Source organism: Thalia democratica, chromosome 6 (assembly GCF_965202585.1).
Source record: "Thalia democratica chromosome 6, ktThaDemo2.hap1.1, whole genome shotgun sequence".
Taxonomy (NCBI): Eukaryota; Metazoa; Chordata; class Thaliacea; order Salpida; family Salpidae; genus Thalia; species Thalia democratica.
In genome coordinates this window covers 33,001,157-33,016,420 of record NC_139170.1, presented here as the reverse complement: position 1 = coordinate 33,016,420, position 15,264 = coordinate 33,001,157, and the positions used below count along the sequence as shown (strand labels likewise).

Genomic DNA, 15,264 nt, shown 5'->3' with positions numbered 1-15,264 from the left:
GTTTCTCAAAAACATTTGACAACCATTTTACAAACAAATTTCTTAAATTAAACCTTATATGCACATAATAAATGTAGTTTACTTTGTATTTGGGTTTTGTGTTGTACAGACCCTAAGAATTTATTATTTGGCAAAATTTAGTTGTTGTTTTAAATATATATTTTGATCTAACCAGCAAAGCTTTCCACAACTCATTTGAATGTATATATGTTTTAATACATGTGTTTAATTTTATTTTCTTATTTATGTGTTATGACATATAAAACACTATTAAATTTACTTATTTTGTGGTAATACACTTAAATTCTCACATTACAAAACTAACAATCAAATTTTTACTAAAGTTATCTAAAACTTTACTTGGTTGTACCTTAGTATTTTACTCAATAAGTTTTAAAATCTGCAACAGTGTTTTGCTTTCTATAAAAATGTTGAAAGAATGTTCTGTAATTTTTTAGCAGCTTAAAAAGCTCAAGTTAAAACAAAAATAGTTGCACGCTATTGCATGATCCCGAATTATGTGGTATGTTTTACATAAGTAGTATTCCGCGCTTAATTATGGTTACTTAAATATTACTCCGCGCTTAATTTTGGTTACTTAAATATTACTCCGCGCTTATTGACTGATGCAACTTTTAAACATCACTCATTGCGCTTACGTTGCAAAATTATTTTCAATTAACAGAATCATTCATGCGTAATAAGTGTACTTAAGAAAATACATAAGCAGTAGTTAATAAAATGTGAACAGTTGCATGGTATTTTTAATTCTAAGATATTTTAGCCAGTTATTGGAATAAGCGTTTCATGCATTTGTCAGCAATATAAAAGCTTAACCTAATTTGTTACCGAAGTTAAGTTTATTTTAAATATACAAGCTTTAGAAGTATTTTAGTAATTAGTCATTTAAAGACAAAATATGCCTTTTATAAAACATAATTTTAGCAACAAAGCGTATAATATTTTAAGACTGGTACTCTTTTAAATAAATTTAATGAAATAGTTAAGTTTCTTTTCGTTTTAAATTAAAGTCATAACATGATTATTTTCACTGTTTTCTTATATGTGTTCTAAGTAAAGTGTATTAATAAAAAAAAAATTGTTTACGTATTAGTCTGTTGAAAATTTATTGTAAGTTTAATTTTGTTGTTAAAAGGTATTGAAATTAGCTCTGAGCTATTGGAATTAAAAATGTAGAAACTCACATTAACCACTCTCACTAGTGGCTAGTTTAGTAAACTATATTTAAATAATTAATTAAACCATAATGTAAGACTTAGCTTTAAACGAAAAAGAATACAAAATTTGATAACATGAAACTAATTATAGTAATTAAGTAGTTAAAATACCATACTTAATTACTTTATTCATTCATGTTATCAAATTTTAGTTTAACTTGTAGAAAATACACAAGTTGTTTTTTAGTTGTTACAATTATTCTAAAAAGTAGTTAGTAACAAGTTCAAATTTTATATAGACTTTTGACCTGCTAGAAAATATCTTAAAAGTTAGTTTTGAAAATTGGAAAAGAAATCTTTTGATTTAAATATGAGAGTTATTAATGTATATTCTTATTAAGAACTGCTTGTAAAAGATAGTCTACTATAAACTAAAGCAGATAGGTATTAGATAAACTTTAAAATCTTTTAAACTAGAAAATATTATTTAATAAAATCAATTAAAAGTAAGTTGATGCATTTAAAAAAGTTTACACTAATTAACACATTTAAGCACAAATTAACAAATTGAAACAAAATGACTAACACAGTTGCATTTCAGATACATATAATCAGTATGTACAGCCAGCAGCAAAATACCTTTAACATTAACGGAGAATTTGGTGGTAACAATAGTGCAATGGGACGTAATGGAATGGGACAGGTCTGGAACCAACCAGGGGCTTCAGGCATCGGTCAGAGAAATGGAGTTAGTTACATGGAGCAAATGCAAAAGATGGGTAACGTAACTAATGGTTAGTTACTTGAACTTTATATATTTAATTGTTTGAACAAACAACTTAAGTTCGTTAAGTTTTTATTTAAGATTTCGAATGTAATATAAAAAAATTAGAAGGATAGAAAAAGTAAAACAGCATTTTAAAAATTATCCTCGGTTATTTTTTTTTACTTTAGTGGGCACTATTTGATTAAACTACTTGAGCTAATAAACTTTATTGTTTTATGTCCTTAACTCTTTATTGATTTTTTTATTCACTTTTAAACATCAAATAAACAGGACAACAACTTATGCAAATGCCGGGCCAGAACAATGGTATGATATCTTCTAGTATGATGGGAATGAATATTGACCAATTACACGGTTTGTTGTTTACATAATGTTTTAATTTTACCACTCGGTCAATTTGTTAACATTAGTGAACTTTTTGTCGTTTTAATCTTAGGATTTACTTTTACTCGAAACAATTGTTCATTTAACCACTGTAACATCAGGTCAGCACGGTATGCAAGGCGGTAACTACGGGCAAACGATAATGGGCAACCAAATGGGGAGAACTATGGGCCAGGGTCATCTGGGAAGAAACATTGGTCAAGACCAGTTTAGTATGGTTGACCAGATGAAGAGCATGAAAATGATGAACAATCAAATTGGACAAATGCGTCAAAATGATCAAATGGTTCCTCAGATGATAGGTTTGTGTTCACGAATCAAATATATTGAAATTATTAGTATAAGAGCAGCTATTAATATTGAAAAGATATATTAGTTTTTAAACAATTTAAGGTTTAGTTTCTTTTTGTAGTTTTATAATAAACTTTATAGCTAATTTTAGCTACTTGGTTTATTTAACTACTTAATGCTATTAACAAAGAGGCTGATGCAACAAAAAGCAGTTTAATCATAACAAACAAACATAAATAACACTATAAATAACAAATAAGTGACCAGGATTGCACGCCTGCTTTAAAAATATTATAAAATTTAAATAATTACGTAAACAGTATTTACTAAATAAAAATCTAAAACAAAATAAAAACAAAACAGGAATGAACAACCACGAGTTTCAAAGTAGAGGCGGATCCCCGGACCTCGGCTTCCACGCAAGCGGCGGTTCTGGAGGTTCCAGCCCCCACCTCTTCAACAGCGGACCGGGATCGAACGGGTACAACTCGAGCAGCCCGGTTGGCAGGTTTGCGGAAGGACGCGAGAACAGAGTGGGCTGCCCGAAGATTTTAGACGATTGCGGGCCGTGCGGTTTGTTTATTACTGAAATTTGAGTTTGGAATTTTTTTTTTTGCTTTTGTAAAAAAGGTTTAATTAAAGTTTGGAATAATGATGTAAGTACATGATGGGCCATGTGGCTAGAGTTATTAGTTTATTACTAAAGTATAATATTTTCTATTTTATATTACTTGTGTAGAGAATATTGAAAAATTAAGTACTCCAAATAAATTCATGTAACAAGTTTAGTATGCATTTAATTGAAACTGTTTTAGAGTTCATAAATAGATATGGATGTTTTAGTATATGTAACTTTTGTGAGTATTTTAAAAAAATGCGTTACTTTTAGTATCATTAGAAGCAGCAACTGCTTTTATTCTCAGTTTGAACAAAATACTAAAAAAAAGATTATCTACTTATCAAAACTTTGGTTAAAAGATTTAATTCAGATTAACTTAAGTTTTGATTAGTAGATAATCTTTTTTAACTATTTGTTAATTAAGTAATTAAATTTAATTAAGTTACAAGTGATTTGGTTTAAAGGCTTAGTTGTAATAAACTGAGAATAGATTTTATTAGTCTTTGTTTAGATGACTTACTAAAACATTGTTTGGTAAAAATCTTTAAAAATTAAAAAAACATTATTACTTATGTAATTTAAGACTGTTAAAGTTTTAATGGTAAAAATTTTAAAAATAAAATTAAGCTACATAAATCGCACTGTATTTACATAACAATTTTTCAAAATCATTTAGTAGAAATTTAAAAGGCTTAAAAGGCTTTGTTTAATTTAATCAAATTAAAGTTATGTATAATTTAAATAAATTTTTTCCATTTAGTTAAGTTTAATTTTTGACACTTAACTAAAGGAATTATTTGTACATGGCTGTTGGACAAAAAAAATCTAACTTGTTGATAATGTATAATGATCATTAAAAAGTTTCCACTTACTAAAGAAAATGACAGAAACTACATAATAAATTTTATACATTGCTTCTTGCTAAATAACTATTGTAGCTACTAGCGGGCCCTACAGAGTACCAAAGGTTAAACACCAAACACTAGTTGCGTAATTAAAATATATTTAGAATACAACAAAATGTTTGCTAAAGTAGTGATCCTTGCTGTATAACATTTACAACAGGTAGGTATACAAAAACCAAAGTTACGGCAAGATTAGTATAATTGTAAGGTTTATACAACATTTGTCAAATAAAAGTTTTCTTCCACTATTTGGTATCATAATTTTTAATAAAACATACTAATTGTTGCTACTTAAGCGTTTTTAATTTCGTTAGTGTTTTTTTGTAAAAAGCTTTGTACAATAAAAAAATAATGTATTCTGTCAATGTTGGTTGACAATACAGAGTTTTACTAAAACAAACTTTTTTAAAGATGCACAAACACAATACTCTTTTATACATCAACAACTTAGTTCCGGTTACACTAAAATTCAAACTTGAACAATTCGTATTCTTTAAAAGCGCATTTAAAGGGCTGCAATTCAAAAAGTATAACATATATCTTTTAAATGAAAGACTAAAAAGTAACATTATGAAAGTAAATAAAAATGTTGAAAACACTTATATTAAAAATAATTTTATAATTTACTAAAACTCAATTTACTGAAAAAATAAGTTTATTCATTCTAAAAAAAAAATTAAAAATCTTGCATAAAAAATCGATTTAAAGTACTTCATACAGTACTTTTGTGAACTAATATGGTAATTAATGATTAAATCAACTAACTTATAATAACTCAACTTGAAACACGTAGTCAAAGATATTTTAACATTTAAAATTTGTATCGGAAGTACTTATACAAACTTTTATTTTTTATTAACTCTTCAGTTACCTCAAGCGCATCATTTATTCAAACAAGCTGTAACTAACTTTTTTTATGACTCTTACTATTTTTAACAGTTGACTTGAAACGCATAGAGACGGTTGAACAAATGGAGGGTGTGCAGTTTAACATCCGATTACGACCTGATCTTGGCACTGTTGGGACACCCATCATGTTGAAATCGAATTTCTTCCAAGTAAACATACCTGATGGGGAAATTCATCGGTATGAACTCAACATAACTCCCGATAAGTTGCCCAGGTGTGTGTTGAAATAAATGTTATGTTTATGTAAGTATTAAGATAAAACTATTAAGCGCCTCTTTTAAATTGCCAAGATTTTTTTCTATAGAAAACTATATATAAATCTCTCTGTAAACTGATTGCAACCTTCTACCAATATAGTTTCTACCAATATAGCCATTTATACTAAAAGTAATTTACAATTAAACAAATTAAAAATTTTTCTTAACAGATCCCAAAATATTTGTTTGTATCAGTTCGTTTTTAAGTTGTTTAAAATAAAATTAATTATTTATTCTCTTAGTAAGTTTAAGTAACAATAAAATGACCAAATATTTAAAACTAGTACTTACAAATTGTCAAAAGAGAGTTGAGTTATAATATATACACTTTGAAAAATAAATATAATTCATGGGATTTTGTTATTTTTTTTATGAACTAAGTTTTTAGTAATTGCAAGATAAAATTTGTAAATTTTTTATTACAATTATATAATTGTAATAATTATTTACAGACTATTTAAATCACAAGCATGTCAACATGTAAAAACATTTTTTTAATCACAACGCGAACGAATATATATTTTATGTCTGTGCTGTAACTTTTACAGTAGTATCTTTTTAGAGAAATGACTAAAAACTATGAATATTTATAATCTTTAACTGCTTTGTTCTAAAAAAGATTTAATAATTTTTAAAATTTAAGCAATTTCAATCAAGCGCGTTAACAATCAAGCGTTTCAACAATTAGTTAATAATAAATAAAATATATTAAAACAATATCAAACAGGCGCGTCAACAGGCAAGTGTTCCAGCAGCTAGTTGATAGTTACGGTAGCACAATATTTTACGACAGACCACCCGTATACGATGGTAAGAAAAACGTCTACACGTCACAGAAGCTTCCCATTGGTGACCAACCGGTTAGTTAAATTTGTCGTCGGCTGTTTTGCTACCAATTAGTGTTTTCATGTACTAAATTTGTAGTTGTTATCATCTCAAAAAAACTAAATGTGAATTTACATTTGATAAGAAATATTATTTTATTACAACATTTTTAAAAATGTTCTGTTTATAACCAAGCTGCTTTACATAGAAACAAATAAAGCAATGATGTAATGAAAGTAATAAAAATATATCCAATTAAAAGTAGTAAACTAATTGCCTTTTGTTCAGTAATAAAATAAGAGTATAAAAATATTTGAAAAAACAAACCTCACAAACTCCAACAGGTAGAGGTTGAAGTCCAGCTACCTGGCGACGGTGGAGATAGAAAATTCCAGGTTTCCATCAGGTATAAGATAATATAATTTAATTGTTAAATATATTAAACTTTTTTTTTTACGCTTTTGATGCCAAAAAAATATATATCATTAGCTTCCTATGAGCTAAAATTAGTCTAAACAATTTTCGTATTCTGTTATATTTATTAACTATTTAAAAATTATAAATCTCCTATTATATTCGTGAACTGTATTATTCAACAAACTTTTATCGTTTTAAATAAGTTCTTGTTTTAGTTTGTTACTTCTTCTATCAGGTATGTGGGATCGGTTTCACTTATGTCCCTCCGTTTGGCTTTGGAAGAATCATCTGGAGCCAGTAAGCTTCCATCTGAAACCATAAGTGCATTGGATTGCGTTTTGAGACATCTGCCCTCCGTACGGTGAGTTATTTTTCCGGCTTATTAGTTTTGGCGCGGTATAAGATAAGTAAATATCCAAGAAAAAGCATACACAGCATAAAAACTGCACTCATTTACATGAACTCGCATAGTGTATTTTGATTGAGAATTGCTAGCGTTAATTATCTTTTAGTTTTAGGTAAAAATTGTATGATTATTCCATCTTAATCCTGCAATCAGTGTGTTATTAATCTATTTATTTGAATCATATATCTTCATTTAAACGTACATGTACTGAACATTACAACATATTTTTTAGTTAGGTAAAAATAATGTTCTCAGACAACACTATGTGACATCAGATCTTACAACTACTATGTGACATTAGAGACGTGTAAACTAATTTAATTTCTTATACAGGTACACTCCAATCGGAAGGTCATTTTTCAGCGCTCCCAGCGGAGTCTGTCCACCACTAGGAGGGGGCAGAGAGGTCTGGTTCGGATACCACCAATCCTTAAAGCCATCAGCTTGGAAAATGATGCTCAACATTGATGGTGGGTTTTAATAAGTTTAAAATTCGTAATTAAAATATCTTTAGCTTGCTGTACATTTTAGGTATACATCTAATTAAAATAGTTTTAAGTTATAAATTGTCTCATAGCTGAATAATAAATTAAACTTTATAATTATCAGTGAGTGCCACCGCCTTTTACACCGCCCAGCCCTGCGCCAAATTTCTGTCTAGTGTTCTGGACTTGAAATATCCCGACGCACTTTACGGGGGAATTAGTGACGCACAGAGGGTCCGCTTCCAAAAAGAGATAGTGGGACTGAAAGTTAGTTATGACGTCTTGTATGATAATTTATTGTAAAAAAATACAAGAATACGTTGCTAATGATAAATCAAATTGGGATTTCGTTTTCATTCATAAAGCTTTATGACATTATAACAGTACTATTCTCAAATAGACGGTCATTTACTATTCTGTCTAGTTAAACACCATAATATTTTAAAAATCTTCTTCGCTTAACATTATTAGTTATTACGTATTGCAACAGTTTTTAAGTAATTCAAAACAATTATTACGTCACAGGTGGAAGTCCAACACCGCGGACACAACCGCAAGTACCGTGTTTGTGATGTCACGAAGGAATCTGCCCATGAGCTCACCTTCGATTGGAACGACACGGCGAACGACACTACCAAGATCGTCACTGTTGAGGAGTATTTCAGAATGACATACGGGAAACAGCTGCAGTAAGTTTTATTGTTCATTTTTGTTTTTATTTAGTTTAGATTAAGTAAGGATTTTCTATAAGAAGAAGGATCGCCTCCTTTTTAAATTGATTTCTTGAGGTCAAGTGGGCAAATGAAGATAACTAACTTTTAAACTTTAATTTCAAGCTAAAAGCACACATTTTAAAATGCTTTAAAATAAAAGCTTTAGGAATAAAAACTCACAACTAGGCTTTTACTTTAATAACAACTCTTATAAAGTGCTAATTTACTCCTTGTTTTGTTTTATTTCAGTTTTAAAATAGTATTTTTCAACTGATTACTACAATTATATTTAAATAATTTTGGCCTTCGAGCAATTTTTTCTGAGAAAACTGGCCCGAGAGTTACAAAAATCTACCGACCCTTGCACTAAATTAATGATCATAACGGAGATCAAAACTGATTTACATACATATACCATCAGAATCCAACAGAAAAATATAATTATCCAACACAGATTCCCCAATTTACCATGCCTGCAAGTGGGTCAGCAGCAGAAACAAACTTACATGCCCTTGGAGCTTTGTAGTGTGGTGAGCGGTCAAAGGTGCATTAAAAAATTGACTGACAGCCAGACTTCAACCATGATCAAGGTTTAAATATATTAAAATTGAAATAATCAAGTTTTGAACTTGTTCATTTCAGAGTTTATTATTTTTAAATGAGATCAACGAAACGTACTTTAAATTTGAAATCATATTATTCAGTCACATATAAAAAACTTGTAACATGTAAATGTATCTAGAAAGAGTTTTTGAGCTTAAAGTCTAGTAGTTAACTTTTAAATGTTAAAAATATATTAATGCTCTTTATAACAAAAGCTCTAAAGTAAATACACACGTTTTAAACAAATTTACATATTTGTGCATATATACTTTAATTTCAGGCAACAGCCAGAAGTGCACCAGATCGTGAGAAGGAGATAAGTGGCTTAATGAACAAGTCCAATACAAACAACGACCCCTTTGTCAGAGATTTCGGAATTTCAGTAAGTTGTTACGTTATTTAAACTCGTTTTTAATTAATACTCGCATACATGTAGTTTTCTTAAACTATTTTGTTTCTAATCTGTTAAAATATATTTTTCTAATAAATCAAGATTTATTATATTGTTTAGTTGGATTATGTACATTTATCATAATTCTAATACTTATAGGTGATAGACGCGATGACAGAAGTCAGAGGAAGGATTCTTCCTTCTCCAAGACTCCTGTATGGAGGAAGAGTGAGTTACTTTTTTAAAAAATTATTTTAAATTAATTCAATCCTACATCCGCGATATTAGTTTATTTATTGTACACAGAAACTATTAACACATTTTACATTTAAGATCAAGTATAGTAGAAGTGTTAGTTAATAAATTTTACTCTTATAGTCTTTTATAGTTTAAAAAAAAATTCAGAGCCGTGTTCTGGCGACACCTAACAGGGGAGTTTGGGACATGAGACACAAGCAATTCTACAAAGGTGAGTGCCAATGGTATAAATGTATAAAAGTAAAATATAAAATATTATGTTTGTTTATGTTACTTGTAAAATCCTTACAGGTAAACGAAAATAGTATAAAAACATAACTATAACATTATTTATAGGCTACTGTTAAATTTTATATAGGTACTTATACAAAAAGTTATACCATATATTATGATAAACCTATTTCATAGACTAAAATAAAATGTTTATAACAGTCTACGTTGACATATTTATAAATATACATTACAAAGCTCCATATGAACATTTAGGTGTGGAAGTAAAATGTTGGGCGATCGCAAGTTTCGCCAGCGAGCGCTTTTGCAACGAGGGTCACATCAAAGGCTTCATCCACCAATTGCAAAAGATATCAATTGAAGCGGGGATGCCAATATACGGAAACCCCGCTGTCATCAGGTACGCCCAGGGTGCCAACGATGCAGAATCTCTATTCCGGTAATTGATTGTTCGAAGTTTTTGTTTATAAAAATACTATGATATCGAAAGTAAACATGTTATAAACTAAATTTTCGATTTTGTTTGAATACAACATAACTAATATTGAATATTATATAAAATATATTATTGAACATATAGCGGTGTCCATTGAAACAAACTGTTTGTAACATTTTCTACGTAATTTTTTTCTTTATTTGACTCGAGATCGAACAAACTTTTATAAAAATTTTAACTTAAGTTTTAACAATTTAATTGAAGTTCACGAGCTTGTTTGTGCATATTGTAATTTATATGTTAAACAATAGGTGGATAGTTGAGCGCTACGGAGTAGAAATGATTTGCGTCGTCCTACCTGGAAAATCTCCTGTCTATGGTAAGTTCATTCACTGTTTAATTACTTCTAAAACAAATAAACATAAACATCTTGTGTACGATCAGTTTAAACCTAACAGTTCGAATTTGACTACTAAGCTTTAGTTTTAATGTAAAACATAACGCCAAAATAAATAGCTGACATAAGAGCAAAGCACATGACAAACCCAAGTAATAATAAAATTCGAGATAATTTTATATGTAATCAATTAAAAATTTATAACAGCTGAAGTGAAGAGAGTCGGAGACACATTGCTGGGAATAGCGACTCAATGCATCCAGTATAAGAATGTCGTCAAGCCCAACGCTCAGACCCTCTCCAACCTCTGTTTGAAGATAAACGCTAAGATGGGCGGCATTAACAATATACTGGTTCCCAGCCTGAAGTGAGTAGTTTGAAATATCGATACTTATTTAAAAGACAATACTTGAGTAACGAATTTATTTAAATATATGATGATAACTGTCAACTTATAATTTTATACTTTTTTCACCTTAATGCTAACATGCAAATTGTGTACAAATTTATTTTTGATAGAAAAATTGTTATGACAAAAACTAATGATTAAACTTTCAATAAAAGCGAGAATAGACCTTCCTACATTAATACTAAATCAATTATATCAATTTTAGGCCAAAAATTTACGCGGAACCTGTTATATTTTTTGGCGCAGATGTGACCCATCCTCCAGCTAGTGATCAAAGAAAACCATCAATTGCCGCTGTAAGTCATTTTAAGTGATATTCAATCTGTATTAAATTTTAAGTAGTAGAGGAAACTATCAAATTCAGCTGTTAATTAGTATTTAATTTATAGTAAAATAATTTAAGTTTTACGTAACTAAGTCATGAGAAATATAAGTTATATTTAAATTTTTTTTTTCCTTCATATGACTATTACGACGTTATAAAACAGACAAAACAACTGCATATAAATTACACATAATGGTAATACAAAATAAACCTACTGAACAGTTACTAGCTTACTGTTTAAGCATCAACACACTTAACATCTTTATAAGCTAACACAAAAACAGCTACTACTTTATACTGTAGCTGTAGTACTTAATAAACAAGCGATATTTTACGAAAACAAACATAATAACAACTAATAATAAATAGTTTACAATCCTATACAACTTCAACAGGTTGTTGCTTCAATGGACGCTCATCCTTCCAGATACTCAGCAAGTGTGAGAGTTCAAAGTCACAGAGAAGAAGTCATTAAGGATCTCGCTAGTATGGTAAAATTATTGAGTTGATATTGTATACAGATTGTCACTATATCAAAACATATAACATTTTGCTAGAATAGTAATATCATTTACTTTAGTTCGTATGCGTTTTATAGTATGGTAGTAGCTATGTTCTAAAAAATTTGCTCACGTACTTCTTTAATTTAACACAATTGTTATGCAAACTTCACAGACTAATACACCCCTGACTACTCAGTAATGATAAGATATTCAAATTTTTAGTTTCACAAACACAAAAACCTCAATTTTAATAAAAATAGTCGATTAATATATCAACAGGCAAGGGATCTGATGATGGAGTTTTACAAAGCTACGAGTTTCAAACCAGTGCGAATCGTCATGTACCGTGATGGCGTACACGAAAATAACTTTGACAAAGTTTGTTTAAATAATTGACATTAAAGAAATGGTGTTTTATTTTCATACTATATTAGTAATTTAACTGTAAAAAAACACAAGCTAACAAATTATGTTTTAATCTGCTAAATAAATTTTGATAAGGTTTGTTGAAATGGATAACTTTTTATTTATTCTAAAAAGTTTGTCATTTTATCGTAAAACTAATAAGTTTATGTTAACATGGTCAATTTAGTTTCAACCTGTTATTATCATCGTTTCTAATCATTCAAACTAACACTTCAAAATTTTATATGTACACCTAAAACATTTTATCAGGTACTCTCGCACGAAATGCGAGCAATCAGGTCTGCATGTACCAACTTGGAAGTAGGTTACCAACCAGGAATCACCTATATAATTGTCCAGAAACGTCACCACACCAGGCTGTTCTGCTCGGACAGTGGGGACACACATGGAAAGAGCAAAAACATACCGGCGGGAACGACAGTTGACACGGGTATTTGCCACCCGAGTCAGTTCGACTTCTATCTCTGCTCACATGCGGGCATTCAGGTGTGTATTGGTTTTTTGTCTGATTAGTACAAACTAAAAGCTTTTTTTTTTGTAATTTATTTTGGTCTAAGTGAAAGAACACAACTTGTTTACGCTAGTGCTTTTAATGGGTATAGATTTAATGGATGCTAAGTAGCTATGAGCTAAAATACCTATTTTTTATCTAAAAACAAACATTACTATGTTTTTAAAACATTTCTAATTACATAGGCTCTAAACCTACTTATTAATCAAACAGGGAACCTCAAGACCATCGCATTATCACGTGTTGTGGGACGACAATAACCTGTCAAGTGACGACATTCAAACGCTGACGTACCAGCTTTGCCACACCTACGTGAGGTTTGTGCATTTACGAGTATCAAATCCTACTAAAAACTTTGCAGTTATCCGCCAACTTACTACATTCATTACACATGTGTTTTTTTTTTCAGGTGCACAAGGTCTGTCAGCATTCCCGCGCCGGCTTACTACGCCCACCTGGTCGCTTACAGGGCCAGGTACCATCTCAGTGACAAGGACGTCGAGAGGTTTGTGTTTTTGTTATAAAATTGTATTATATTATTTATGTGTACGGTATAAAGTTATTTGAAATAAAAATCTTTTTAACCTTTTTACTTGTAAGTACAGAGATATTAGCTATCATAACTTTTTTACTGTAGTTTGATAACTTTATCAAATTGGTATATAAAGTTAAGGCATATAAAGACATGGCTAACAAACTTTCAACTTGTTTTCTGTGAAGCTAAAAACTTCACAAGCGCGTATTAGCAGTTTTAAATAATAAACTTATATTACAATTTCTGAATTGATCAATATTTTCACCAGCTACAACAGCAACGCCGAAAGTTGGAGTAAACCAGGAGTTGAAACCAACGAGGATTGGCAGCTGCAGGAGATGAGCAAAGCGATAATCCCGCATCAACGAGCCAACAACAAGATGTACTTCGCTTGAGAGCGACGCTACAGGGGGGAGGTGTGCTGATGGGGAGTAGCTCGGTGTGAATGTAAACTGTGAACAATTAGTTTTTTTTAAACCATGATTGATTTTAATGCGTTTCTTTCAGTTCTGGTTTTGTAAGGCTTGCAAAAACAAGAACATCTATTTTTGTGTTTTTGCTGCTATTTATGTTTACTTTTTCAGTTTTTTCAAGGCTAAAGAAAAAAGAAAAGCGTTTGTTGGTACAAGGTTTAAAAATAATTAGTTACTTTACTGTTGTTCAGCATAAAACTAAGAAGACCATTTAAAACTTTAAAAAAAAATTGTCATTAAAACAGTCAAAACTTTGCAGCTATTAAATACCGTGTTACTGCCTCATTAAAAACACCTCTTAAAGCAGCTGAACGCTGCCAATAAACGTTTGTATTGCAAAATGTTTTCGTTTTATATTGTAAGTAATTAGAAGCTTCTAATGACTATATACACACTGTTTAATAAGTCACCTTATGTCATGAATAAAGTAGATTTAAGTTCTAATATTTTTATAGTCCTTTAAAGAACATAATAGTTAGTTCCCAAAAATTGGTACAATGTGAATCTGCCTACTGTCCTTAGATTAGTTCCCTTATAATGTGGCAATTAAATTAGCTGTGTTCAATAACTTCGTTAAACTTCATATATACCTACTACGATTTAATATTGATTACTCCTACTGTTTAATGGGTATTGTGTAAAAACATTAGATATGATTTAGTTTTTTAATAACTCATAGCAATTTAAAAGTGGTAAAGTCTATGCAAGTATTATTGACTGAAAAATGTATTTTTTATGATTAAGATATTTTTGGTGTTTATCGCTATTTTACTTGCAATAAAAGCCCGCTGCTAATGTAAAAAAGTGTTCTTTATTTAATAAATATAATAAAATAAATACTTTAATAACCTACCCTATTTACTTTATACAAACAGTTTACTTATGTTTAAGTAAAGTTTTTCTAGTTAAACTTTTATATTTTTACTTATAGTTCATAACTAAAATTTTCACTGGTTTAAAGTTTAATTATGATATTTAAAATTTCAATTGATTAGTTACTTAAATAGTTCGATTTATAAGATAAAAATCAAGTCTATATTTAGATGGAATATTCACGGCAACTTGAAACTATTCATAGCTAGATTGACTGTTTATTATAACTTATTATAATTTGAAAATATTACTATTTTGATGTAGAGTAAGTTAAATAGGTTATTAAGACTATTCGAAAGTAAGAAAGACAGACGCTTATTTTTCTATCATATATGTTATTTTTTAAGTTTAATAATAAAATTTTTTGTCTCAACTAAAATATCTTGCTCAGTTTACTGGAATGTAAACAGCTTATTTTAATATCAGTTCAATTTTTTTTTGCCATTGAACCTGGTAGCGAATGAAATACTTAATTTGAACTGATATTAAAATTTAATTATTTTCTTTACATCCCAGCAAGTTGAGTATAAATTTAAAAGTAGTAAATTTATCTAAGAAATTGACAAAATTTTAGTAGTAAATTTTCAATATTGTAAAAATAAACTTTTATGTATGTACTAAATTACTAATACTTATTTATGTATTATTTCTATTTCATGCTAAAATATCACTACTCCGAAAGTTATGTTTCTTGACGTAAGTTATGTTTTAGTTGTG

At 29.4% G+C, this 15,264-nt stretch overlaps 1 protein-coding gene across 1 annotated transcript; it reads left to right on the top strand.

The window, feature by feature from the left end:
* Positions 1–1,794: 1,794 nt before the first annotated feature.
* Positions 1,795–13,596, top strand: LOC145838996 (protein argonaute-2-like). The gene is made up of 25 exons (XM_082946612.1): positions 1,795–1,972; positions 2,236–2,319; positions 2,451–2,651; positions 3,004–3,213; positions 5,104–5,287; positions 6,058–6,190; positions 6,500–6,561; positions 6,808–6,933; positions 7,312–7,448; positions 7,588–7,730; positions 7,989–8,152; positions 8,631–8,766; positions 9,060–9,161; positions 9,330–9,398; positions 9,576–9,639; positions 9,915–10,098; positions 10,407–10,474; positions 10,700–10,859; positions 11,107–11,197; positions 11,622–11,717; positions 12,009–12,107; positions 12,405–12,641; positions 12,880–12,983; positions 13,076–13,171; positions 13,470–13,596. The coding sequence occupies exons 1-25, from the start codon at positions 1,795–1,797 to the stop codon at positions 13,594–13,596; spliced, it is 3,255 nt and encodes a 1,084-aa protein (XP_082802738.1).
* Positions 13,597–15,264: the final 1,668 nt, after the last annotated feature.

What these genes read in the sequence shown, in the direction of transcription:
- LOC145838996 (XM_082946612.1), top strand. Translation starts at nt 1,795, where the DNA reads ATGTACAGCCAGCAGCAAAATACCTTTAACATTAACGGAGAATTTGGT. An exon ending in AAATTCCAGGTTTCCATCAG is followed by an intron (nt 6,562 to 6,807) that starts GTATAAGATAAT and finishes TTCTTCTATCAG; the next exon opens with GTATGTGGGATCGGTTTCAC. An exon ending in AGACTTCAACCATGATCAAG is followed by an intron (nt 8,767 to 9,059) that starts GTTTAAATATAT and finishes CTTTAATTTCAG; the next exon opens with GCAACAGCCAGAAGTGCACC.